At 49.1% G+C, this 27,688-nt stretch overlaps 1 protein-coding gene and 1 non-coding gene across 5 annotated transcripts; one reads left to right on the top strand and one right to left on the bottom strand.

Annotated features, from left to right (window-relative positions):
* Casp9 (caspase 9) lies at window positions 1–26,380 on the bottom strand. 4 transcript variants are annotated; one of them, XM_074081286.1, is made up of 9 exons: window positions 26,192–26,380; window positions 23,503–23,899; window positions 18,008–18,042; window positions 16,849–17,025; window positions 16,360–16,449; window positions 15,360–15,507; window positions 7,548–7,727; window positions 6,886–6,995; window positions 1–157 (listed from the first exon to the last, which is right to left on the bottom strand). In XM_074081286.1, exons 1-9 carry the CDS (start codon window positions 26,321–26,323, stop codon window positions 71–73), a joined length of 1,356 nt encoding a protein of 451 aa, XP_073937387.1. In that variant the 5' UTR covers window positions 26,324–26,380; the 3' UTR covers window positions 1–70. The 4 variants fall into 4 exon arrangements, with proteins under 4 accessions (XP_073937387.1, XP_020028796.2, XP_020028797.2 ...); XM_020173207.2 differs by lacking the exon at window positions 1–157 and adding an exon at window positions 3,587–5,981; XM_020173208.2 differs by lacking the exon at window positions 1–157 and adding an exon at window positions 5,625–5,865.
* Window positions 14,194–14,266, top strand: Trnaa-agc (transfer RNA alanine (anticodon AGC)). The gene has a single exon. It is a non-coding gene; the product is annotated as a tRNA-Ala (tRNA).
* Window positions 26,381–27,688: the final 1,308 nt, after the last annotated feature.

The following is a 27,688-nucleotide window of genomic DNA, read 5'->3' as shown; positions in this document are numbered from 1 at the left end:
CTCTCTCGTCTCTTTCAGCCAATGGGGCCACTCCTGACGTCCTGCAGCAGGGCCGGTTACTAGTTGTGGACTACGCCACATGCTCTAGCTCAAGCTGGTGGGGCAGCTCCGTGAAGACCACCATGGTCTGCGCTGGGGGTGACGGTGTGACTTCCAGCTGCAATGTAAGTACAGAAAATCAGGGCCCCATCTACACAAAATGTGGGGGGATGGGGGCGAGGGAGCCTCATGGGTCCTGACATCCATCCTTTCACCTCCTGGCAGAAGCTTTGGAAATGGCTGTGGACATTTCGGACCTGACCTTTGTCCTTGTAGTCCCTTGATCAAAAGGACACCCTGCTTCATTACTGGGAAGTGCTTTCTTGGGCCTCATTACTGCCATCTCTCTTTCCTCTGCAGTAGAGTGGGGACACAGTGGGAAGGGACTTCTCACGCCCTTCAGATCAACTATGCCCTGACTCTCTGCCACACATAGACCTCCAGGAAAGTCTCTTGTCATGGGAGGAAGCAGCCACTCTGGGGTGTGGGTCTCCTCTCCTTCACTCAGGGCCTGTCCCACCTCAGGCAAGTCACAGCCTCTGAGCACCCTAGCTTTTCTTTCCAGTGAACTTGGCTCCTCACAAAGCTTTCTTCAGAGGCTTTTGTGAAGATGAACTGAGATAAGGCCTAGAAAGTGCTCAGCTCAGCCAGGGCAATAAGAAATGGTAGCCATGATGGGCATGATGGTACCACCTAGAGCTATGACCACAGGACTGGCTTCAGGGGACACAGCCACCCACGTAGAACAGTGCAGATGCACTGAGAACCAGGGTCCCGTGGGCAGCTCCTTCGCCTCCCTTCACCCCTAACTCTGGCTCCCTCAGGGGGACTCTGGCGGACCACTGAATTGTCAGTTGAATGGCCAGTGGCAAGTGCATGGAATAGTCAGCTTCGGGTCTTCTCTTGGTTGCAACTACTACCGCAAGCCCTCCGTCTTCACCCGGGTCTCCTACTTCATCAGCTGGATTAATTCGGTAAGAATCCGACCAGCCCAGAGCCTGTGGGGCCTGCCCTGCCCCCTGAGCTCACAAAGGCTGTGCCGGCCTCGAGTATAGAACCCCCTTCCTTGAACTAGGCAGTCTCCCTGGAAGAAGGAGGCTGCACACCTGGACAACCCCTGCTAGGCCCTTCAGGAATCCCCGAATTGCCTCTGTGGGGAAAATTGAGTGATAAGGAACGTAGGTGAGTTTGTCCAAGAAGGAATACAAAGGAACCCTCAGGCATTGAGAGTGGGTTCCTTAGGATCGATGTGGAGGCCCAAACTCTACCTTCCAGTCCTATAAATGGTTGTATTTGTCTGCAAAGTCCAAACCTGATGGTTTGACACTCCCCACAGTCTTAATTACTAGAAATTAGTTTCCTCAAAGAGGAACGTCCATGTGTCCGTCCCTGTCTGTCTGTCCACCCACTCATCCCACCCCCCTCACCTGGCTATTATGCAGAGTGATCAACCATCCAACCATCCCCTTCTGCCTAGAGGATAAGGGATTCCTGGATTTCTGGGATGCAGGACCTTTCAGTTTTATGTTTGCCAGTCCCAGACACATGGGCTATGTTGGTCTTCCTGTGACTTTGTGTCCCCAGATAGCTGTCTCCATGAGCTCTACCACAGCAATCAACACATATTTGTTTATAATAATGATCATAAAAATTGTTTATTTAAAAAAATAACTTGCCACAAGCCAAGCCTGTAATCCTAACAGGATTGAGAGGCCGAGATCAAGAGGATTGTGGTTTGAACTCAGCCTGGGCAAAAAGTTAGCAAGACCCTATTGCAGAAAGCGCAAAATGGGAGGACCTCAGTCTGGCCAGCCTAGGCAGAAAGCAAGACCCTACCTCCAAAATACCCAGAGCAAAAGAGTTGACAGAGTGACTTAAGTGGTAGAGCACCTGCCTAGCAAGCATGAGGTCCTGAGTTCAAACTCCAGTATCACCACCACCCCCAAAAAAATCCTAGCAAATCCTAGTACTGGGAGGCTGAGGCAGAATGATCAGGCCAGTCTGGGATATTTAGGGTAAGCCTATCCCCCTCAAAATATAATAATCATAATTTTACTTTTTAATTTTTTGGAGGTACTGGGGTTTGAATTCAGGACCTCTCACTTGCTAAGTAGGTGCTCTACACCTTAAGCCATTCTGCCAGCCCTTTTTTGTGATGGGTATTTTCAAGCTAGGGTGTGGCCTGGGGCTGGCTTCGAACCACAATCCTCCTGATCTCTGCTTCCTGAGAAGGTAGGATTGCAGGTGTGAGCCTGTAATAATCATAATTTTAAAAACAATTTCTGGCACCAACATTAAAGACAAGCCACAGATACAAGCAGCAGGGGGTGGCCACAGCCAGAACAAGAGAAGTCATCCCAAGCAAGGGGCTCCTGGGTGAGGTTGAGTGATGGATGCTGGGAGGGAAGCAAGACACTCTAGACTGATGAGGGCATGTTTTAAACCACGCCCATCATTGCCACCACCTCTGTTTGCTCTTCTGTAAAATGGGACTTTAGGGCCGAGCCTCCTTGGTGCATTTAGGAGCCAGGGCAAAGAGATGGTGGTGTCTGAGGCAGAGCCCAAGAAAGGGAAGCTAGTATCTGATTTTGTCCTTTCAAGTTTAATTTGTAGGGAACACTAAATTGAATGAACCTGTCACTGTTACAAACAAAATATGAAACTGTAGCCACATGCATGTGATCACAGGAGGGAAACACTGTTGGTGTCAGCAGGTGGCTCCCTCCAAGTTTGCTCACAAAGACTTGCCAGCTCTGTGTTCATTTTCTGTCTGCTGGCTCTGCTTGGCTGACAAATGGTCACAGCCTGAGATTCCAAACAAGCTTGTTGGAGAAAAATGGGAAAGCAGAGAAAGAGAGAGAGGCCATACATTTGTGGGAATTGTTTTTGTGCTTTTGGAAACTAGGAATGCCATGATTAAATTTTGGCAGAGGGAAATCTGAGTCCAGCTTTGGAGGTTAGCACCTTCCAAAGGATCCAACTCTAATTGGATAGGATGCTTGGGGCTTCTTCCCAGCCAAATCCTGGGGTCCTCCTGCAGCCCCAGCTGCCGTGTGAGTCACCAAGCAGCTCAGGACCCAGAGCTGAAGCCCAGGCAACTGTCCTGACTTCTTGTCCCAGCATCAGCTGTTTCCAGCCATAGACAAGGACACCAAGCAGGCCAGATGGCCAGGAGATCAACAGGGAAGCAAACCTTGCACAGCAGCTGGCAGGAGGCCCTGTGCACATGGGAGGGCAGCCAGGGCAGTACAGATGCCCAGGAATGGGTTCCAGGAGTGGGAGAGCCAGGCAGCCCACTGTCCCCTGGTGGAGGCTTCCTAGCAGCTGCAGAAGGGCCAGTGGAACCTTACAGTGGTCCCAGCCAGGGCACACACATGCACGTGAGCCTTGGGTAGCAAACAGCTCCCTGGGGACACTTGGGGGCACCGCCTGGAGAGGCCTAGACAGGTGATGAGCCACGGCCATCAACAAAAGGCATAAGCAGGGAGGGGGACAGGGCATAAGTCCTTTCAACACACGTTCATCGAATGATAGCAACACATGAACCTTCAGCAAGCACTAGCTTTATTTTTTTGTTCAGAAGGTAATACTTCTTTATAAAAATACTAAAGGAATACAGCAGTGTATCGAGTACAGAAGTAGACCCCCCCCCTTTCAGATACCTACCCAATTGCACTCTGCAGAGGTAATTGGTTAACAGCTTGGGGCGTGGCCTTCTGGGCGTCTATATGCATATAAAATACCTTTGTATGTACAAAGACAGTCTTCCAACCACCAAAAGGGTCTTCCTCCCCACCCACAATTTCATTTTTCACTTAATCCCAGATCATGTTTTACCTGTCAGCACCTTTTGCACAGCTACATAGTATTTCATAGTAAGCATATGGTGAGGGGTGTGTCTGTGTGTCCTGTTTTTCAGTCCCACACTGCTACAGTGAGGGACCTTGGACATACGTTCTTGTACCTGGCCCTTCGTATTTGTGCTATGGAGATCCAGAGCTTCACTGCTCATGGACTTGGCATATCGAAATGTTCATGAGCTGGACGTGTAGCCCAGTGGTGGAGTATGTGCTTAGCATGTGGGGAGGCCCTGGGTCCAATCCCCAGCACCCCTCCCCCAAGAGGCAGGAGGCATCTGAAAGCAAGTTATAGCTCCCCCCACTCTGGGCATGACAGTGCCTCAAAACAGCAGTTTTGATTTGAAAATACATGAACTCTAAAAGCACACCGAGGGCTGGTAGAGTGGCTCAAGCGGTAGAGCACTTGCCTAGCAAGCATGAGGCCCTGAGTTCAAACCCCAGTGCCGCCAAAGAAATAAAAAACTAAAAAAAATAAATAAAAGCACACCGATGCATCCACACATTTGCCATATTGTTTGTAGGGGTTCAGAGGCCCCCCAGCCTGAAGCCCAAAAAGGACTCCAGTGCCCCTGGCAGCTCGGTGCAAGCTGTGATCACATCCTTTTCTCCCCAACGTCATCAGAACACCTCACGCAGGCTGCGTGTTACCTGGAAGGACCAAGGCAGCCCGGCTGTGAGGTTAACTTGTTTTCTTGTGTGTCTCCTGCAGGTGATTGCAAACAACTAACCAAAGAAGCCTCTGCATTGTCACCCTTGGAAAGGTTGCAGAAAAAAGACAATAATAAAGTGACAATTGCATGAATCCATCTTGGTGAGAGTCTTATTAACAAACCACCCTGACTTCCAGGGCCCTGAAAGCAAACAGGCCAAGGTCAGGGCAGCTTCAAAGACCTCAGGGACAGGGACTTCTCTGGGGAGATGTGGCATTTAACTATTGTACAGCACAGTTACCCTGCAGTCCAGGGACAGGTGGCCCTCAGCAAGCAAGGCACATGGGAAGGAGGGGCTGAGACTCAGAACTCCCCAGGCTCTGGCCAGGTGTCCCCACTGGAAAACTGTTTCCTTGGACAACAGACTTCACCTCTCTGAACTCATGGGTCCCATGTCCCACCTATGGGACTTCCCAGTCACTTCTTGGGATGGGAAGGGATCAAACAAAGTAAGATGTGGGGAAATGTTTGAGGAAAGCAAAGTCTCCTTTGTAAGGAAGAACAGAGAACTGGAGCAAAATGAGGGGAAATAGGAAGAAGAGTCCATATTTGCCTAAGGTTTATTTTTTAAAAATAAGTAATGCAAAAGGGAAAGTTAAGCCCTTCATTTATGATTCACAGGTCCCAACTGTCTAGACCTAAGTTTGTTGGTTTGTCAGCAGCAAAAGACCCTGGCAGATCCGTGGTTCTCGAGTGGGAGCAGTTTTGTCCCTCAGGGTCACATCTGGCAATGTCTGAAGACATTTTTGGTTGATGCAAATTGGGGGAGCTGCTACTGGCATCTGGTAGATGGGGGCCAGGAATGACAAAGCACCTTACAATGCACAGGACACCCCCATGACGAACGATGATCTAGCCCCACATGTCCACACTGCTGAGGGTGAGAAGCTGTAGAGAGGATGTGGGTGTCACGGGACACAGTCCCCAGCCACAGCTGAAGAGACCATGTGGTGTCAGAGGCTTTCTGCTCCTCTCCCTCCACCGCTCAGCTTCTGTCACTAGCCTGGAAGCTGCTGACAGCATCTGTGGCCAGTAAGGAAAGAGCAGACCCCCGACTGACTACAAAGCCCTTGACGATGTGCAGGAGAGTCTGGACCTCAGCCACCTCCAGGCCTGGAGCAGGAAGGTTTGGGGTACATAAGGCAGGAAGAGCGGCCCTGTCCTCATGAAGTTTTAAAGAAAAGTTTTTTCCGGAGGAAATTAAAACAACCAGGAATCTGTTTGTAAATCCCTTTCTCCGAAACAGCATTAGCGACCTGCAAACACAATCACAGGAAGCTCTGTGAGCTTGGTTCTCTTGATTGAAGCAAGAATGGAAAAGGTGAACAGGTGGAAGGCCCGCCAAGCAGGTGTGACTCAATCTGTAGAGCACCTGCTTTGCAAACACAAAAGCCCTGTGTTTAAACCAGTTCCACCCTCCCCCACCAAAAAATTGCAAAATTCACAATTTGGGCTAGGGGTGTAGTTTAAGTGGTAGAGCACTTGCCTAGCAAGTGCAAGGTTCAATCCTTAGTACAGCAAAAAAAAAAAAAAAAACTAATTTCAAAATTCAAAAATTCACAAAGTCCAAATCGAACTGAGAGGTTTATAGGAAGGAAAGTAGAGAGAAAAGGTCAGGACCAGGACCTTGTATGGCTTGGCCTTGGCTGTCCCATTCCTGGGGCCCTCGGTGGCCTAGAAGGGTTACTTTCCCAGTGCTATGGCACCTGGAGTCATGGGAGGTGACCACCCTGTGCTCGTTTGTCTCCTGAGGAGCAAGGGTGGCCCATCCCTCACAGCCCCTTCTTATGGTAGAATACCTGAACAGATCAGGAAGGACCCATGGGCACTCCCCAGAGGCAGCCACAGGCAGGAAGCGTCTCTGAGTGGCTGTCACTTCCCTGTCTGTGTTCTCACTGACGCCTTCAGAAAGGGGATGCACTCAGGAGAGTCACAATGCTTGAGGGTCAAGAGTAAAAGACCATGTCAAGAGGTGAAGGGTAGAGGCAGAGGCCCATGCCAGCCTTTAGGGGTGTCATGCTCTAGTCACTGGGCCATCCCACTGTAGCACTGAGAATGGCCCTGACAGCTGGGAACAGAGAAGTGCCAGCCTGGGGGCCTCTGAGGAGGCAGGGCAAATGTCACCAAAGGCAGTCATTAAGAAAAGCAAAAGGATCCACCAACCCTCACAGCAAGTTGGGTCTGCTCAGACACGGACAGGGCCCCGTGGTTATTTGTCTTACGTTTGGATCTGGTGTCCCAGCCACACCTCTCCCTGGGGAGGAAGGGGCACTCACCCTGAGCAGGAGGGACTGGAGATCTTCAGAGTGTGCCCACTGCTCAAGGACACCATCCAGGGTCTCGATGTACCAGGAGCCACTCTTGGTGTCCCTCCAGGAGACAAAACCTTCAGGAGGAAGAAGACTGTTGGAAAGCTGTCCCTGACCGAGGGTATGGGCTGGGGCCACCTCCAGATGGTGACCCACTTACATGTGGTAGAGCAGCCCCAACCCTCCACCCCACACTCTTATTATCTTACTCACAATCTCAACCACTTCCTGACTTTGACCATGGCTCCCCTTTTCCCAGGAAGAAAACCAAGGCTCCAAGAAGCCAGGTGATTTACCCGAGGGATGAAGAAGGACATATTTTATTCCTTCTCTCCTATTAAATGCCAGACACTAGGTTCAGTGACATGCCAGCCCCCTTGTTTGCTCCTCATGACAGCCCCTGAAGTACGGTGACTATCCCCATTTTAAAGATGGGGAAGCTGAGGCAGAGTTGGAGGAGGGTGAGGCAAGAGAGGCACACACACCAAAGGGTATGGCAGGACTCCCTACACTGTGCATCCCAGGTGCTTTGCCCTGAGCTGATACAACTTGCTCAGGGTCACAGGTGGCAAGGGGCAGGACCAGGACTTCAAATGGCTGCCTCGAGGGTGGCTGGGAGATGAGCTCACCTGGGAAGGTGGAGTAGGACACAAGGATGTCACTTGGGGTGGGCAAACTCGACACGGCATCCAGCTGGTCAAAGGTCCTCAGGCCTTCCTGGAATGGGATAGCATCTGGCTCAGAGTTACTGTCAGAGGCCCTGTCTTCAGGGGAAGCTTGGGACACCTCAAAGCCATGGTCTTTCTGCTCTGCAGGAGGTAGAAACAAACACCACATGTTGCTGCAATAGTGACAAAGAAAATACTTCACTTGTGAATGCTACCAATTGCTGAAAGGGAAATTAACACCAACCCTCAGACCTTCCGAAACAATTAAAGAAGAAGGAATACTTCCTAATTCATTCTCTATGGTCAGTATTATCCTGAGAGCAAAGCCATATACTAAGACACAAAGATACTACAATAAAATATAACTATAGACCAATATCCCTTATAAACATTGATGCAAAGATCTGAGCACAGCACCAGCAGACAGAATTCAGTGTCATATTAAAAGGATTATACACCATGACCAGGTGGAACCTACTCCTGGAATACAAGGATGGTTCAACATTTGAAAATTGACTGATGTAACCACCACATCAGCAGAACAAAGGGGGAAAAAAAGGCATGATCATCTCACTTGATGCAGAAAAAAGCATTTTATAAAATTCAACATTTCATGATAAAAACAAAAAGCCCTCAACAAACCAGAAATAGAAGGAAACAACCTCAAAATAATACAAGCCACATGTGAAAAAATCCACAGCAGACATCACACTCAATGGTAAAAGAATGCCTGCTTTTGGCTGAGTGTGGTGGCTGTGCTGGTAATCCTAGCTATTCAGGAGGAGGAGATCCAGAGGATAGCAATGCAAGGCCAACCCAGACTAAAGAGTTTGCAAGACCCCATCACAACCAATTGCTGGGCATGTTAGCACACACCTGTCATCCCTCTACTTGGGAAGTATAAATAGGAGGATAACAGTCTACATCAGCCCTGAACATAAAGCAATACCTATCTCAAAAATAACCAAAGCAAAGGGAGCTGGAGGAGTGGCTCAAGTGGTAGACTGCCTGCTCTGGAAGCATGAAGGCCTGAGTTCCAACCCCAGCACCAATTAAAAAAAAAACAAAAAAGTATCTGCTTTTGTCAGTTCTACTCAACATGGTATTTGAAGTTCTAAACACAGCAATTAGGCAAGAAAAAGAAATAAAATGTATCTAAATAAAAGTCATCCCTTCACCAAGTACTGGTGGCTCATGCCTGAAGTCCTAGTTACTCAGGTGGCAGAGATCAGGAGGATCACAGTTCAAAGCCAGCCTGGGTAAATAGTTCAGAAACCCTATCTTGAAGAAATCCAGCATAGAACAGGGCTGGCTGAGTGGCTCAAGGTGTAGACCCCAAGTTCAAACATCAGTACAGAAAAGAAAGAAAGGGAAAGAAGGGAGGGAAGGAAGGGAGGGAGGGAGGAAGTAAGGAAGGAAGAAAGGATGGAAGGAAGGAAGGAAGGGAGAAATCAAAGGAAATTCCAAAAACAAAATTTTTAATTGCCCTTGTGTGCATTCCACAGTTCGGTACGTGAAGAGAAGCTCTCAGTCAGTCTTGAGTTATCACCAGTGCTCCTTAAATTGTTTCCCTGCCATTCATTTTGTGAAAATACAGTATGCTTCCCAAAAAGCAAATGGTGCCCAAAAAGCAAGGTAAAAGTTAAGGTGCTTAACTAAAGAGGTAAAGAGAAAGTCAGCTCTGTTGGAAGGCAGCCTGTCTTTAGCGGAAGTTGGGTGGCATCATGGGAAAATGAACCCAGCATCCGCGGTGCAGTGCTGAGCTCTGCATCCTGAGCGTGCACTTTTCCTCCACAGCGGCCTCCTGGGAACCACAGACCCACGGGTACCAAGGGTCTGCTGTACTGATGACTTCTGTTCTTCCCTCAAAGGTGCAGGGAACCAGCACCCTGTGCCCTGCTTTCTCCCACTCTACTACCTGGAGGGACCCCAGGCCTGCAGGGCCAGACTTCCCAGCTTCTCAAAGATTCACTGTCCTCAGCACTTCTGCTTGCTTCCTCGCTAGAAATTCTGGAATGACTTGACGTGGTTCAGTGAATGGGGATGTGAGTGTGGGGCTGTGGCCAGGTCACTTAGGTGGGGTGTGTCCCCAAAGGTCCCCAAGGGCTCACGTGTTGGGAGCCGGGTCCTCAGTGGCAACGTGTAGGTAGTGATAGGACCTTTAAGAGGCAGGGCCTCATGAGAAGTTGCAAAACTGAGCTCCTGCTTCCTGTCTCACATGTGCTTCATGAGGCCAGGTGCCATGAGCCAGCCCATGCCCTCGATGGCCAGAACAGTGGGCCAAATAAACCTCTTTTCTTTATAAAGCCCCCAGCCCCAGGTATTTCATTATAGGGACAGAAAACTAAGTACTGCATGGGGGATGCCATATGGATGGCTGAAGGAGAGGAGAGATGAGCAGAGAGAAGGCCTACGTAAAACAACGAGACCGCAGGATCAGTCAGAGGGGGATGCGGCTCAGCCACAACTCTCCCTGTGCCATCCTCACTCTGCAGGTCTGAGGTGAAGGCCTAGCTGCCAGGGTTATACCCTATACCCACGGCTTGGTTCCTAGAGAGCCTCAAATTCAAAACTCCCAGTGAGGCAAGACTTATTCCCCTAAGAATAAACATTCAGTGGGAGGCAGAGCGTTCCCACAGCATGTAAAATCCAAAATCGCCACGGTATACTGTGGTGGCTTTCTGCCTTCTCAGCACCATCTCTAAAATTCTGAAGAGGGGTCATCACAAAATTGACCACTTGGTCTAACCAAGCAGCCGCTTGGCTTTGGCCAAGAGTGTCAGACTGTGTCACGCTGACAAGTACAGGGCACGCTTTTTCAGCCCTGGTGCCTTGCTGCTTTATAACAAAGGGGTAGATGACATGTTGTGTTTTAAATTATAATAGTAAGTTTTAAAAATAGTGACATAACAGTCACCAGAATTCAGGGCAGGCATTCTGGGGCCAGTACACAGAACACCCTGCCAGATGCAGTCAGGGAACAGGAACATTTCTGTTTCTGCTCTTGGCACCACCATGTGGCACCAGCATTAAACACTGTGTCACAAACTCTAAAGTTGATACAGGAAGGAATAGGAAATACTCTGGAATTAATAGGTATAGGTAAGAACTTTCTCAAGGGAACCCCAGCAGCACAGCAAATAAGAGATAGCATAGATAAATGAGACTTCATAAAACTAAAAAGCTTCTGCTCAACAAAAGAAATGGTCTCTAAACTGAAGAGAACACCCACAGAGTGGGAGAAAATATTTGCCAGCTACACATCAGACAAAGGACTGATAACCAGAATATATAAGGAGCTTAAAAAACTAAATTCTCCCAAAACTAATGAACCAATAAAGAAATGGGCAAGTGAACTAAACAGAACTTTCTCAAAAGAGAAATTCAAGTGGCCAAAAAACACATGAAAAAATGCTCACCATCTCTAGCAATAAAGGAAATGCAAATTAAAACCACACTAAGATTCCACCTCACCCCTGTTAGAATAGCCATCATCAGCAACACCACCAACAACAGGTGTTGGCGAGGATGCGGGGAAAAAGGAACCCTCTTACACTGTTGGTGGGAATGTAAACTAGTACAACCACTCTGGAAAAAAAATTGGAGGCTTCTTAAAAAGCTAAACATTGATCTACCATTTGATCCAGCAATACCACTCTTGGGGATATACCCAAAAGACTGTGACACAGGTTACTCCAGAGGCACCTGCACACCCATGTTTATTGCGGCACTGTTCACAATAGCCAAGTTATGGAAACAGCCAAGATGCCCCACTACTGAAGAATGGATCAAGAAAATGTGGTGTCTATACACAATGGAATTTTATGCAGCCATGAAGAAGAACGAAATGTTATCATTCGCTGGTAAATGGATGGAATTGGAGAACATCATTCTGAGTGAGGTTAGCCTGGCCCAAAAGACCAAAAATCGTATGTTCTCCCTCATATGCGGACATTAGATCAAGGGTAAACACAACAAGGGGATTGGACTTTGAGCACATGATAAAAGCGAGAGCACATAAGGGAGGTATGCGGATAGGTAAGACACCTAAAAAATTAGCTAGCATTTGTTGCCCTTAACACAGAGAAATTAAAGCAGATACCTTAAAAGCAACTGAGGCCAATAGGAGAAGGGGACCAGGAACTACAGAAAAGGTTAGATCAAGAAGAATTAACCTAGAAGGTAACACCCACGCACAGGAAATCAATGTGAGTCAATGCCCTGTATAGCTATCCTTATCTCAACTAGCAAAAACGCTTGTTCCTTCCTATTATTGCTTATACTCTCTCTTCAACAAAATTAGAAATAAGGGCAAAATAGTTTCTGCCAGGTATTGAGGGGGTGGGGGGGAGCGGGAGGGGGCAGAGTGGGTGGTAAGGGAGGGGGTGGGGGCAGGGGGGAGAAATGACCCAAGCATTGTATGCACATATGAGTAATAAAAAAGTAAAAATTAAAAAAAAAATACAAAAAAAAATAATAAACACTGTGTCACATAGCCTGAGGGGACAAAAGGGGAAACTGAAAACTCCAAAGGGGACATCTTACCACATTCCAGCCTTGAAATCTTGCTGCTCCCAGGGAGTTTTGATTTGTTTTGTTTTCATGGCAGGAGTGAGCATTATTTCAAGATTTTGCTCTTAGATATTTTATAAGGTTCTATTTCAAATTCAAATAACTAGAATCCATGTCGGATGCAGCCAGACTGTGAGTGCATCAGGCTGGGGCCTCAGCTATAGGACCAAAGGGCCTAGCTCTACCCTCAGAGAGCTGACAGGGGCGAGGCCTGTCAGTGCAAACACAGTGCTGTGGCAGGGAAAGGACAGGGCCGCAGGAGCACAAGGGTCAGCTGGTCCTGACCTTATGCAAGGAAGGAGTGTTTAGGGAAGACTTCCTGGAGGCGGTGACTATAAGTTACTATAAGTAACCAGAAGGACAGTTAATTAAGAGGTAGCCAGCAACAGGACAAAGGAGCAAGCAAGAGCTCAGGCCATCCTGGTAAGGTTGGACTGTGCTAGGGGGTGGGAGGCAGGGGAACAACAGGATGCTGGATGCCAGGCTAGTAGGGAAAGCAAAGTAGTAGAGGCCAGATCACCCTGCTCAGAAGTTCAAAGAGTGACATCACTGATATGTACACGACAAAGTCTTACTTGCTGTTGAGAATGGACAAGAGGTGGGGGGGGCACAAGATAGGCAAACTGCAACTGTCCTAGAAAGCTGGCCTCCCTCCCTGGCCTCCCTCCTGATAGCCTGTGCATCTGTCATGTGATTCACAGGAGAAAGAAAAGCCAGGACCTGGGTCACCGACAATGCTCTTGGTAGGAAGGAGGAGTGTGACAGCCCAGGGCAGCAGCCTCTCTGCTATCTGTATTCTGAAGCGACAGTGCTGGCTACAGGAGGGACCCCGGCCCTCTGGGGATGTTCACTTACTACAGTGAGCCAAGCCCTCTACACACACCAGTAGTGCATTACGTATGATCACAGTAACCCCAAGAGGTAGGATCTGTTAGGATCCCCATTTGCAGAGACTTCTAGAAATTAACTGGCCTGGAGCCATGCAACGAGTAAGCAGCCAATCCAGGATTTCAGGGAGTGTTCTCCATCCCTAGCAAAATGGTTACAGGCATGATAAACTCCAAGGGACGGAGCACCTAGTGCACAGGCTGGCATACACGGCAGGTGCTCAATAAACACTTACTAGATGAATCATGTGACCAGGTATGTTCCCCTAGGGAGCTTCCACCCCACCCTGCCGCTGTGGACCAGTGTGAGGCAGTTGAAACACACCACGGTTCTGGATGTTTGCAGTCCCCCTCGCGCAAGCTGGACCCGCTTCATGGGGAACTCAGATTAGGGGACAGGAACTGACGAGCCTTTCAGATGTCCAGCCCTGGAAAGCCCAGGACAGAAGGGACACTATTGTTCCTTGCTATCATGACCCATAGGCCAGGGAGCCAGTATTTCTTTCTTTTCTATTTATTTTTGTTTATTTTTAGAGATGGGGTTTTGATACCTTCCCCAAGTTGATCTTGAACCCATGAGAGCAAGTGATCCTCTTGCCTCAAAACCCAAATAGCTGGGACTACAGGTATGCACCGCCATGCCCATTTCTTTTTTTTTCTTGGTTTGAACTCAGGGCCTCACACTTGCTAGGCAGGTGCTCTACCACTTGAGCCAATTCACCAGCCCTCCTTTTGTTTTATAGAAAAAACCAGGGCAGGGTTCAGTTACTTACACCTATAATCACAGCTTCTCAGCAAGAAGTGATCAGGAGGATCGTAGTTAGAGGCCAGCTTGGGCAAAAAGTTAGCAAAGACCCCAACAGCTTGGAATTGTGGCACATGCCTGTCATACCAGCTATGTGGGAAGCATAAATAGAAGGATCACCACAAAATGTGAGACCCTACTCCAAAAAAATAATTAAAACAAAAAAATGCTAGGGCATGGTTCAAGTGGTAGAACACCTGCCTATTAGACATGAGGCCCTGAATTCAAACCTCAGTACCACCAAGAAAAAAAAAAGGTGCTAGGCACCAGTGGCTCATGCCTGTAATCCCAGCTACTCAGGAGGCAGAGATCAGGAGGATAGCAGTTAAAAGCTAGCCCAGTTGGCAGAGTGGCTCAAGTGGTAGAGCGCCTGCCTAGCAAGCATGAGGTCCTGAGTTCAAATCCCAGTTTTGCAAAAAAAGAAGCTAGCCCAGGCAAATAGTTCCCAAGACCCTATCTCAAAAAAACCATCACAAAAAAGGGCTGATGGAGTGGCTCAAGGTGTAGGCCCTGAGTTCAAACCCCACTACTGCAAAAAAATAATAAATAAATAAATGGTAATAGAGCCAGGCGTACTAGTACATGCCTATAATTTCAGCATCTCAGCCCCTGGGAGATGGAGTAGGAGGATTGTGAGTTTAAGGCCAGCCTGGACTACAAAGTGAGACCCTATCTCAAAAACCAAAGGCTGGGGGTGTTGATCAGTCATAGGGCCCTTAACTGCATGCTCAAAGCCCTGGGTTCAATACCCAGCGCTGCAAAAAATAAATTAATTTTAAAAATAAAACAAAATTGGGATGCCAGCCAGGCATGGTGGTGCTGTAGTCCTTGCTACTGTAGAGGTGGAAGCAGAAGAATCACTTGAACGCACAAGTTCAAGGCTAGTCTATCAAGATGCAGACTTAAAAAAAAAAAGAAGAAGAAAAGAGAGAGACCTGAGTAGCACATTTACCCTGTCTCACCACGTGATGTCCTCACCAGATACCAGCACGAGGCTCTGGACCTCCCAGGCTCCTGAACCATGGGCTCAATAACCTCTATCCTTTATAAACTACCCATTCTGTGGTGTTCAGCTATAGCAACAGAAAATGGATAAGACTCAGGGCAGAAAGCAAAACTTCAAATAACCCCAATAATCCTTAAAAAGCCCTCAAGTCACAAAAGACCTGGGCTCTTGGGAATTCCCATAATTGAATTCTTCAGTTTTTCCTTGCTGTTCAGCTCCCTTTCTCTGGAACAGTGGAAATGGGACAGTGGAGGTCAGGGGAATGATGAAAACCAAAAATGGCTTTCCGCTCTCTCCTCTGCTTTGTGTCTACCAAAACTCTGAAGTTCGAGTTGCCAAAGTCACATGAACCCACAATGCTATGCACCATGCAAATGAAGGCAAACCTCTGCAGAGATGACATGTTTGGAATGACCTGTTTGACTGCCTGGAATGACCCCGTGGAAATGGGGAGGGGCTCCTTCCCCACCAGCTGCACCCATGAGGAATGAGGAACCACCTACCCCCACCACAGGCTTGGATGAAAAAGAGCTTGGGCTTCCCGCCCAGGCTAGGGCAGCCAGTCCCATTGAAGATGTTCACAATCCTCTCCACGGACAGGGCATATCCATCTGTGCCATACACAGCTCCTGGGAACTGGAGGTGGCTGGCCTAGAAGACCAAGAACACAGGTTATGAAACAGACCCAGGGTAGGAATCCAGTGGCCTGTCCAGAGGTATTGTGGGGGTCAAGGATTCAGAAAGCCTCAGGTGTGGCACCAGATTGACAGAGATGAAGCAAATTGGTTCTGGGAGGACTCTGGTCTATATCTGTTCCAGAGACCTCAAATTCATGTGCCTGTAGGGATCAGATAGTCTAACAGAGTGCCAGCCAGCTGCCTCTAAACAAGAGGTTCCCAAAGAGTGTTCCTGGACCAGTAGTGTAAGTATCACTGGGGCACTGATAAGAAATGCAGGCTCCTGGGCCCCACCTTGACCACCAAAATGAGCAATTTGGACCTCTGAGCCCCTTTGAGGCATCTAAACACTGTGAACTATGGCTCTCAGTCAATTCTGCTCAAACTTCAGTGCACAGGAACCACATGAGGACCTGCAGATTCAGAACACAGAGGTCTGACATGGGGCCTGAGAGCTGGATTCCTCAAGTGGCCCCAGTGTACCGAATCCCACCAAGCAGCGAAGGGCCTGGAACATGCCTGGCAGGGCAGAGGCAGGAGCCAAGAACTCATGTTGCAAGCAAAATCTGGGAGTGGGAGTTTTGTAAGCAGACCTTCCTCTTCCCTCCCTGTTCTGATGGGGCTTCTCTCAAAACACGGCCCCACCTAGGAAGGCACATCTCTCTGCTCAAAGGACCAGATGGCCTGAGGAAACTGCGGGAGATGGACAGGGCTCCCCACTCTTTCCATAGAGCTAATGGACAAAGGAAGAGACAGGAAAGCCTTTGGGAGCACCCTTGCCCTGTGCCCACCAAGGAGCAGGGCAGGGAGAAGAGAGGCCTCCTACCTGACAGCCATGAGACAGGATGACCACCACGCAGCAGTCCAGAGCACGGTGGTCCCGCTGTGCCAGCTCCACCAAAGCCTGGACCATTTTCTAGGAAGAAAGACTTTAGGTGAGGCCAAGTACTCACAGATCAGGTCATGGTCCTAGGCCCAGGTGAAGGCCAGGCCAGGGCATTTTCTCTGCTCCCAATTGTCGTCACAATTGTCATATTAGCACCATTCTGGGGGAATGCCCACTGGTCATTTAATCCCCACAACGACCTTATCGGGGGGATTATTCCTACTTTCTACATAGGGAAACTGAGGCACAGGAGGTCACACAGCAGGTGGCCAAGAGATGGTCCTCAGACCTTCCCTGAGTCTGAACCTGTAACCACTGGACAATACTGCCTCCTGTACACACAAGGGCTCATCTGGGGAGTCATGCTTTTGAAGTCCCTTACAGAAAACTGCCTCCCTTGCCCACCATCTCCCTCCACAGTGACCATACCTTGGCAGTCAGGTCGCACTTGACCTCCACCTCAAAGTGCAGCCAGCGGAAGCGGTGCTGCAGCTTCTCACAGTCAACGTTGGAGCCAGTACGCATGCTGAGCCCCGAAGCATGGCAGAAGTTCACGTTGTTGATAATGAGGCAGTGGCCACAGGGGTCCGCATCCAGGAAGTATGCCTGCCCGAGCATGGGTGCCAGCGTAAACCAGTGGCTCACTGCACTCCTCAGGAAAGGAGGTGATCCCCTGGTTCAGGCTCGCGTGGCTGACAGTCTGGAGAGATGGAGCAGGACGTGGGGTCTGCCTCCCCCTGGGGAAGCAGGAGGGTCCCCACAGTATTTCAGGGAGAGAGAAGCCACCGGAGTGGCTGGGTGAGCGCCAGCTGCCTGCTGCACTCTGGAGAGGACTGGCACCCGTCTCAGTGTTTAGGGATGGGAGCCACTAGCCTAGAACCTACATTCACCCCAAAAGGACCTTATATGCCACACAGTACAGTGGCTGTGGCCCAGGGGCACATACATAGAGGACACAGTGGACTCTGTTGGTAGACTTGGACCATGGCCCACCTCAGATGCTCTGAGGTCCCCAAGCTCAGGTCCCTGTAACTTCCTTCCACAACAGCCTGTTCTTGTGTTTTTTGGTTTTGGGGGGTTTTTTGGTGGGACTGGGGCTTGAACTCAGGGCTTTGGTCTACTGCTTGAGTGGACCTCTAGTCTACTCTGCTCTGGTTATTTTGGAGAACTATTCATCCAGGCTGGCCTCAAACTGAAATCCTACAGATCTCAGCTTTCAAGTAGCTAGGATTCTGTTCTTGTTTATGGTACTTAGCAATCTTTATATTTACATATTCCTTTGCCTAACCTCTCTCCTCTTATACATGGTTCCACAAGGGTGTGTGGTCAAGTACCCCAGCACAGAGCTCAGACACAGCTGATCTGCTGCCCACCTCTTGTGAGGTCTGACTCCTGATTTTATAGGTAAGGAAGAGCAGGATGGAGGACCTGCTCCAGCTTGCCCTAGGCAGGGGCAAGTGCAGGGAGCTTGGAGAGTGGGGACTAGCCCCCCACTCCCCAGCTACCTCCCAATAGCCACAGAGAAGGGCCTAGGGAGAGGAGAGGGACAGGCCCAGAGCAAGTGGCCCCAAACCACGGGAATACTTACCAAATCTGCATTTCCCCTCAACTTCTCCTGAGGACCTGGCAAGACAAAGGGAAATCCAAATGTCAGGGTCCTCCAGGGAAAGCCCAAGGGACTATGAGAACAGCCCTTGAAAAACAAAGTCAGAACCTAGGGACCCCAGGCTCTGCTGAGGTGGCAACACAGCCACGAGGGAAAATTGTCTAGAAGTTTACAACAAAGTTAAACACACACTTATCCTGGGACCACTTCCAGGTATACATCAAGAGAAGTGAATACATCTGACCATGAGAGGACTTGGCCAAGAATGATCACTGAGACCTTATTCATGAAAGCCCCAAACTGGAATCAACCACTCCAACGACAAGTTCACACACACAAATTGCATGATTCAGCCACCCAAGAGAACGACTCCCGGCCTGAAGAGAATAAGCTACTGATACAGGCAATGCCTAGGATAACCAGGAAAACATGAAACACCAGACACTGTGCAGAATAGATAGTGTGATTCCATTTATATAAAATCCCAGAACATAAAGAAGTAAGGGACTAGGTGCCAGTGGCTCACACCTGTAATCCTAGTTACTCAAGAGGTGGAGAAGGAAGGGTCACTGTTTAAGACCAGCCTGGGCAAAAAGTTTGCAAGACCCCCATCTCAACCAACAGCTGGACACAGTGGCACCCCTGTCATTCCAGCTACTGTGGGAAGCATGAATAGGAGGCTGGCCCAGGCAAAAAGCAAGACCCTATTTCAAAAGTAGCCAGAGCAAAAAGGGCCGGAGGTATGGCGCAAGTGGTAGAACATTTGCCTAGCAGGAAGGAAGGAGAAATAAAGGGAGGGAGGAAAGAAGGGAGGGATGAAGGAAGGAAGGAAGGAAAGAAGGAAGTAAGAAAGGGAGCAAGAAATTAGAGAAAGAAGAGCAAATTAAACCCAAAGCAATAGTGAGGACCTGAGTTCAAATCCCAGTACTACCGAAGAGTTTCATTTCAATCAGCAAGAATTCAACTGGCCACCTCCTATCAAGTTGTGAGAATTTTTTATTATCGTTGTACTGGGAGTACAATATGACATTTATAAAAGTTCTTACAATATAACATACTTGAATTGACCCCTCTGTCATTCTCCTTTATCTCCCCTTCTCCCTAATGGTGAAGTCACAGAGGGCAGGAGCTGACATCCAACCCAGTGCTCACTCCACACAAACCCACAGGAAGTCCTTCCCTTGGGCACCTCACTGGGCTCTTCAGAGCTGCCCTAGCCATTTGCCAGAGGGGAATCAGAAAACCAGGGAGCTTGAGTAGTGATGGGAGAACACTGCTACCACCAGCCCTAGTGAGGGGCCAGGAGCCCAGCAGTGCTGAAAAGGCAACTTCCACTTTCAAGATCATTCCAACTAGAGAAGGCAGGGGCAGCCAAAAAAACCCACTTTGGTAGTTAATTTTATTTGTCTATTCGCCTGGGCCTCGAGGTGGTGCACATTCTTTCTGGTGGGTCTGTAAAGGAGATTAGCCTTTGAATAGATGGATGGGCCTCACCCAATCAGCTGAAGGCTTGAATGGAAAGAAAAAGTTGCTTTCTGCCTAACTACTGGGGCCTGGAGGTCAGTCTTCTCCTCCCTTCAGACTAGGACTAACACCATCAGCACCCAACTTCTCTGGTCCTTTCACTTGAACTTCACAACCAGCTTTCCTGGGTCTCCAGCTGGCTGAAGGCAGATCTCAGGATTTCTGAGATCTCACAACCACACAACTACATGAGCCAATCCCTCATAATAAACCTCTCTCTCGATACATAGCCACACACACACACTCCCTCTCTCTACTGGTTCCAGTTCTCCGGAGAACACTGCCTCTACAGCCACCAACAGCTCTCAGCCCTACCCCTGCAACAGGTCCTGGCCGGGACATGCAATTACACACAAAATGTCACATGTGAAACTAAGAAAGTTAATTCCACTCTGAAGGAAAAGGCATTTTCCCCAAAACATACGAGGATGAAGGGTCTCTCTGGCGGGCTGCTGTGTCTTGCATGTCCAAAGCACTAAGTTTAATTTCTTGTAGTACTAGCGACAGCTGTGACGAAAGACCTGAAGTTCATGCCTGTGTTCCCAGCACTCAGGCTGAGGAAGGAGGACTGTTTGTTCAAGGCCAGCCTGGGCTACACAGTGAGTTCACAGCAGGCATGAACCGCATGCCTGCCCCGCTTTGTGTGAAAGCAAAGACTGTGCATCTTTGTTCAATGTTGAAGCTCTGGCAGGGACTTGGTCAATACCTGAGTGAGCTACTGAGTAAGCTGCACAGATCTAGGAACAGGAAGAGAATGAACCATGCATCCTCTGAGCCTGAGTCACTGGGTGCAGATCCCTACTCTGTCACTTAGCTGCATGACACTAGGGAAGCTGCTCAGAGACTCTGGGCCTCTGTTCTCCCCATCTGTAGCACAGGATGATAGGAGCCACGACCAACCTCGTCAAGTGGTGATCTTATTCCTATTACTGCCATTACTAGTTGAGGCCTCAACTGGTGATCACAGGGGAGGCCCATGCAACAGTACCTGACCCGTTTGAGAATGCAGCAAATTGGAGCTTAGTCAGAGCAGGCTGTGTACTCAGCCCAGCACCCTGATGTTGTGGGCCAGGTTATTCTTCCACTCTCCACTGAGCTGTACCTCCAGCCCAGTGCTCTCCTGTGCACTGCAGAACGTTCAGCAGCATCCCTGGCCTCTACTCGTAGGTGGAAGCACCTTCAGCCAAATGTCCCTGGGGGGAGGGGAAGCAAAACTGACTCCAATTTTGAAACACTGACCTACCGCATCATTTCCCATACAAGTTCATCAAGGCCTGTTGGAGGTCCAGCTCCTGCTCGCCCAGGTTTTCCCACACTTGACAGCTGCAGAGCTCTTCTTGGAGGTCACCATGAAACTTACCTTGGGAAACATTCCTGGGCCTCACGCCCAGCACCAAAAAGGACACCTCTCATGGGTCAGTCATTGTTAAGCCAGAAGATGGAGGCCCCCATCCTAGCTCTGTACTTGAACTCCCTTTGTGACTGTTGCTCTCAGAGCCTGCTTTCTCCCCTGGTGAGTGGAGCTAATAACATAACAGGGGGGCTTTCCATGATTTTGATAACCTGAAAGAGCACTGTGGATGCTATAATACGATGTTCACATTAAAGTGATCATATTACTGCTATTTTTTTTTCAGTACTGGGATTGAACTCAGAGCCTTGAACACGCTAGGCAAGTAAGTGCTCTACCTCCATGCTACCTCCACCAGCACCTGAAATTACTATTCACCCTTAGATTTAGGCTCCCACTAGGACTAGATCGTCACAGCAGGAAATAAAACAAGAAGGAAGCTTCAAGTCCAGGCTGCAGGTCCTGATGACCCAAACTGCTATTTCCCAGAGCAAGACAGCAACAATGGACTTCGCATTCTTCCTGCCTCCTTTCCAAACGATGATGCTGCATATGGACAATTTCAGAACCAGTCTTCTTCCTTCTACCTCAATCAAATGCAGCTTCATATCCTGATGTGTCTCTCTCCTTTAGTGGATAGTCCAAAGTCACAGTTACTCAGCATACAAAACAGACATTTTTTACCCGTCACATGGGAAAGTGTTAATACTCACTGTTGGCAGCAAGAATGTGGGGAAATGACAGCTAGTATTCACAGCTGGTAGAAATATAATACATTTGTTTCCTGGTTCGTTTATTGATTGGTACTGGACTTTGAACTCAGGGCTTTGTGCTTGTCATACTGCATGAGCCACACCTCCTTTTTTTTTTGTGGTACTGGTGTTTGAACTAAGAGCCTCACACTTGATAAGTACATGCTCTACCACTTGAGCCGCTCCGCCAGCCAATACAACACATTTTTTAATACAAGTGGGTAACATTTATCAGAAGGGAACTCATACAGGTGTAAAGCCCTGAGTTCAAACACCAATCCCACCAAAAAAAAAAAAGGAAGGAAACATGTGCCCAATAACCCACAAATCCATTTCCAGAAACCTGCCCCCAAGTCAGAGAGAGAGAGGTACATGCAAGGCCACAGCAGAAGTAACCCAGTGTCCATCAGTAGAGGTCAGACAGATGACACTCAGTGCGAGGCACAGGTGGGGCTATCCAGTGGCATACTCAGAACAGGGAAGCCTGGACTGCAGTCCTGTCCCCATTTCTCAGCAGATGTGTGATTTAGGGGAAGTCATTTCCCAGTATGCGAGTCCCTTTGCTCAACAGCAAAATGTGAAAAGTGTAGCATGTGCCTCACAAGAGAGTTGGGAAGATCAACTTTAAGATCACTGTGCACGCACTCTGAACAGTGCCTGGTACACAGTAAATACCCAATAACACTAACACTAGCTGGGCACCGGTGGCTCACATCTATAATCCTAGTGACTCAGGAGGCAGAGATCAAGAGGATCGTAGTCGAAGCCAGTCCTGGGCAAATAGTTCATGAGACCCTATCTCGAAAAAGCCAATCACACAAAAGGGCTGGTACACTGGTTCAAGGGGTAGGCCCTGAGTTTAAATCCCAGTACTGAAAAAAAAAAAAGAAAAAAACCTAACATTAACACTATTACTGACACTGATACCAGGCAATGGTCAACTTGGCAGTCATGAAATTGAAGCACTACAGCTCCATGTGTTGCAATGGAAACAATGCCCTAACTGAAAACAACCCACTTTCCCATCAACAGGAGAATGATTAAATAAACCTCCTCAGGATAGGAGCTCCTACCACCTAGCAATGAAAAAGAATGAATTACTGATATGCACATGAATGAATTCCACAAATGATGATGAGTGAAAGAAGCCAGCATCAACAGGTTATACCACAGGATTTCATTTACACTGAAGTTCCAAGTCAAGCAAAAGGGATCAATGGAGATGGAGAATAGAATAGTAATGATCTCTAGTGGGGGAACAGGTGTAGACCAAAAAGAGGAGAGTCTCCTAGGATACCAGAATATTCTGTAACTTGAAGGTGTGGGTGGCGGCTCGCTTTGTGTATACATAGGTAAAATCTTCCAGCTACCGGATATGGATTTATGAATCTTACTAGATGTAGCCTTGTGAGCTTTAGGCAAATTATTTCCCCTACCTGGGCCTCAGTTTCCTCAGTGACAAGGCTGATTCTAATGAGACCTGCTTTGCAGGGTTGCTATGAGAAGGAGGTTAGGCACACACCAAGCAGATCTATGTATGTACAAAGTGGAGGCTGCCCTCCTGTCACCAGGCATGTCCAACTACCCAAAGGCAAATCCTGAATAACAGCTCGTTCTGGAAACACTCATAGACACCAGGGACATCCAAAGCACTCTGTGGCACCATCAGAAGATGGACTGCCAAAATTACATCTCCCAAAGACCTACCAAAACAATCTGCTTATCCCCAACGACCACTCTATAAGGCAATGCTATAATGAATCTCAGCCCACCCAGCTATATCCACAGTCACTCCCGTGACCTGTGACTGCTCATCATGCTCACCCAACAACCACTCTCTCGGTACTCACAGGCATCACGGGATTCTCCAGAGCCAATGTCCACTGGCCTCGGTGTTTCTGGTCTGAGAACCTCTGGCCTGAGCTGAGCTGGCCAGAGCTCCTCAGGCCCCAGCACCACTGGAGTGAGGTTTCCTGGGGCTGGCAGGGATGGATCCAGCTTCATCCCTCTTGGTTCTTCTGGTTTGAGGCCTATGGGTCCCAGGTCCACAGGCACCAGGTCCAGGGGTCTGATGGCCTCTGGATCCTGCTTCCCTGCTTGCCGACTTGTTCGCAGGAATGAGGCCAGTGTGTCCTGGCCTGTGTCCTCTAAGCAGGAGATGAACAGGGGAAGGGCCTGTCTTCCTCGGGTCTCCAAATCTGTGACCAGTTGCCTGGCCTGATCCCGCCGAGACCCGGAACCAGCCCGCTGTTGGAACAGAAAGACAGGACACTCAATACCCAGGGACTTTCATGTGGTTCTCACACTGCCCCTCATTTCCCATGCAGTGTAAGTTTAGAGCCTGCAGGTGCACTGAGTGTGCGCCCCAGCACACACCTTGTTTTATCTACCCACATAGTATTTCAGAGGTATCTACTGTGTGCTAAGTGCTGAAAATGTAGCAGTGAACACAGTAGGTCCTCAAGGCACAAATGTCCAGTGGGGTGAAGATAGACAAATCAGCAATGAAGCAGCAAGGAGACATGTGCCAAGAGGGAGAACTCAGGGGGCTAGCAGAGTCACCCAACTCAGCCCTGAGGGTCAGGAAAGGTCCTAAGTGGGGATGCCTTAGCTGAGACCCAGGGAGGATGAGGAAATGAATAATGAATTCACAAAAACGTAAGGGGAATAGGTGGGTTGTGGCAAGGGACAGGCCTTTCTTTGCATGGGCAGAGAAGAAATTCATCCTAGCTGGGGATATAGTTCAATGGTAGAGAACTTGCCTGGCAAAAGAAAAGAAGAAAACAAAAGAGAAGAAAAGAAGAAATTCATCCTAAGAGCTCTGAGAAGACACCAAAGAGTTGTTTTTGTTTGTTTTGGGTTTTTCTTTTTTGTTTGGTTTTTTGTTTTTTTGGGGTTTTTTGGCAGTACTGAAGTTTAAACTCAGGGCCTCATGCTTCCAAGGTAGGAACTCTACAACTTGAACCACTCTGCCAGCCCTATTTTGTGGTAGGTATTTTCAAGATAGGGTCTTTCAAACCATTTACCCAGGCTGGCCTCAAACAGAGATCCTCCTGATTGCTGCCTCCCAAGTAGTGAGGATTATAGATGTGAGCCATAAGTTCTGGGCTACCAGAGTTTTAAGAAGTGACAGAATGAGCCTTCAGGCAATGTGTAAAAGGTACATGAAATGAAACAAATTTCATGTTTAGACTTAGGCTCCATCCCCAAGATACTTCATTATCTACATTCAAGTATTTCAAAATCTGAAGAAAAATCTAAACTCTAGAACGCTTCTGGTCCCAAGCATTTTGGATAAGGGACACCTGACCTGCATGTAATAAAGTCAGGATTTGGGCCCAGATTAATCTGGCTCCAAAGTCTGTATGTTCATCAGCCATGCCAGGGGTGGCAAATGGTTCACACAAGGTACTTAAAACTTCTGAATTTGTTGCTAACATTTTAAATCTGGGAACTGGACACAGAAATCATTATTTCCAACCTCTCATTCCGAGTGTGAACTGTCTACCAGCACTGGGTCAGTATGCTGGTTTGACCACACTCAGCTGCAGAAGGTGACAGGGCAGAGGCTACAGTGTCCACCCATAAGGCCTCCTGGGCATCTGGGCTTGTGATCACTGTGAATGGGACCTGAAGGCAAGGATTCTGGCCTCAAACCACTTCCACTGCCACCGAGTGTACTCCTAAGACTTTTTAATTATTAATTGATAATAATTAACCTTGTGATGCTGAACCACTCTCCATTTCTCCTTCACTGGTCCAGGCCAAGCCTCTGGATGATGCAGAAGCTGGAGTCTGCCTGCAAGGCAGTCCCCAGGGCATGGGCCAGGGCCTCCAGCCTCCACTCCTACACCCTGCACCTCAGGAAGGAAATACTACTGTATGCTCATAGGACTGTGTGAGAGTTAAATAGGACAAAGTCGTGCAAGTGCTTTTTAAAACACCTCAAATGTTTAACTTCATTATTCTGTTATCTGGAACAGGTCCCTTCATCTCCAAAACCTCTACAAGGGCCTGGCCAAAGAGAACAGGGCACTGCCTGCCACTACATTGTTGTACATCCATTATCTGGCTTAGCCCTTAGGACAGTGGTACTGTTGCCCCATTTCACAGCCCAGGAAACTGAGGCCCAAAGATGGTAAGTGAGTGGCCCAAGGACCCAGTGCCAGGCAGTGTGAAGCCAAAGTGGGCGCCTAGTCTATCCGCGCTAGAGCAGGAAATACACACATGCCTCCTTCCTCGCAAGAAACACAAGTACTGTCAGTGCATGCTGATGGTTCAGGTAGTGGAGTCGCTTAAGCAAACACTCAACAAAGGTGTTTGGGATTCTTTGGTTCCGGTGAAGGAATGGAGTTCCCACAACATGGTTCCTCAGATTGCGGATGATGGTACAACGTGGGGAGAGGAAGCGGGAGCTTGGCCGTGAAGTCTTGCTGTGGCTTCAGCAGCCCTCTCCGCGCGGCCTCCCTGTCCCCACCATGGAAATCTGCGCGCCCAGCGAAAAGTGGGAGAAGCAGACTGACGGGGGCGGGGGCGCACCTGGATGTCCTCGATCATATCGGGCGTGAAGAGCTCGCGATTCAGCAGAGCGTCCCAGAGTGAGGCCACCTGCAGCTCGCCCACCAGGCGCATCCGGCACCGCCGCAGGAGGTGTCTGTCCGCGTCGTCCATGGCGAGCAGACCAAGGGACCCCGGATTCTGTCCGCTTCCGGGCCTCGGGGCCGTACCCCGCCCACTCCCCAGGTCCCGCCCCAGGATCAAGCCCCGCCCCCTCACTCACATCAGCTCTTGCCGGGGATCCAGCCCAGAGGCGGGGCCGCGTAGCCGCCTCTTGCCCACTCGGCTCCGCCCCACTCGCACTATCGCCCCGCCCAGTAGCAGAACCAGACTACACGTCACTGCTCCGCCCCCAAGCTCTGCCTCAGGACACGCCCCCACATCTTGGCCCCGCCTCCCTCGCGCTCTGGAAGCCGGCAGGACACGCCCCCACGGCACTGCTCCGCCCCGCCCCTCGCCCCGCCCCAGTAACCCCCGCCCCCGCGTTATCACTTCGCTCCTGGCCCCGCCTTCGCGTCTCGGCTTCCTCCCTTCTGAGTCTGTGTACAGCTTAGTGCTAATGGCACTTCTTCCTGGCTATTCGCCGCAGGCTCTTTTCCAGAATTTACGATGGCCCGGCTTTTATAGAGACTCTGGGATCACACTACAAAAGGGAAAGAAAACTATGCCTAGAGCCATGTTCTGTCCCCCCTAGTTCAACACCCCTCTGGGTTTATGGCTTCCCTCTAGCCCCGTCCCTGCCACCAATAAAATTTTTCAGGTCCCCCTCCCCGCCCAAATACTCAAATCTAGTAGCTTGCTGTCCCAGACTCACGCGTCTCATGGAACCAAGCCTACCCGTAGTCCTCCTGTTCCTACTACTTCCCACCCTAGCACCTTCCACAAAGAAAGGGGCAGAAATCTCGTCCTCTGAACTCTCACGGTTTTGTTCCGCACATTTCCACATTCCAAAAGTAATTGTTCCTATCTGTTGAGCCCTTGCTAAGTCCCAGCGATTGTGCTGACTGCTTTGCATGCTTTCTCTCGTTTGTCCCTGGTACGATCCTGCCAGGGAAGCAGGCTTTCCTCATTTCACAGATGTGGACACTGGCTCAGGGGTCACAGGTAGAAACCGACAAAGACAGGCAGAATTCAAACCAGAAACTGACTCTACTCATCCTTAGCCAAGAGTCCACCTTAGAGTATGTCAAAAGACAGAATCACCATAAAGATCTTAATTGGTTTCATGATTATAGAATCAGGCAACCTTCCGTTCCATAAAGTTGATACCAGATTGTTGCTCCCTGGATTTGTGTCCTGGCCTAGTCAATGACTGAAGATGCCAGACCAAGAGTTAAGAGTAAATCAAGCACCAAGTTTATTGAAAATACAGCAAAGCACCCTGACTGGTGGGACTTAGTGAAAGGGCTAAGCCAAAGAATAGCCGAAGTTCCCTACTCTACTTTGAGGCTGTAGCTATAATTGGCTGTGTAATTTAAC

The sequence above is a fragment of the Castor canadensis genome, chromosome 7 (assembly GCF_047511655.1).
Source record: "Castor canadensis chromosome 7, mCasCan1.hap1v2, whole genome shotgun sequence".
Lineage (NCBI taxonomy): Eukaryota > Metazoa > Chordata > Mammalia > Rodentia > Castoridae > Castor > Castor canadensis.
The sequence above is the reverse complement of the archived record's forward strand: the minus strand, read 5'-3'. Positions and strand labels throughout refer to the sequence as shown.

Bases quoted from the DNA above. Each gene is read 5' to 3' on its own strand.
- Casp9 (XM_020173207.2), bottom strand. From the start codon at position 26,323: ATGGACGACGCGGACAGACACCTCCTGCGGCGGTGCCGGATGCGCCTG. The intron at 23,900-26,191 runs GTGCGCCCCCGC...CTGTTCCAACAG, and splicing joins ATATGATCGAGGACATCCAG to CGGGCTGGTTCCGGGTCTCG. The intron at 18,043-23,502 runs GTGAGTACCGAG...TTGTCTTGCCAG, and splicing joins TGGAGAATCCCGTGATGCCT to GTCCTCAGGAGAAGTTGAGG.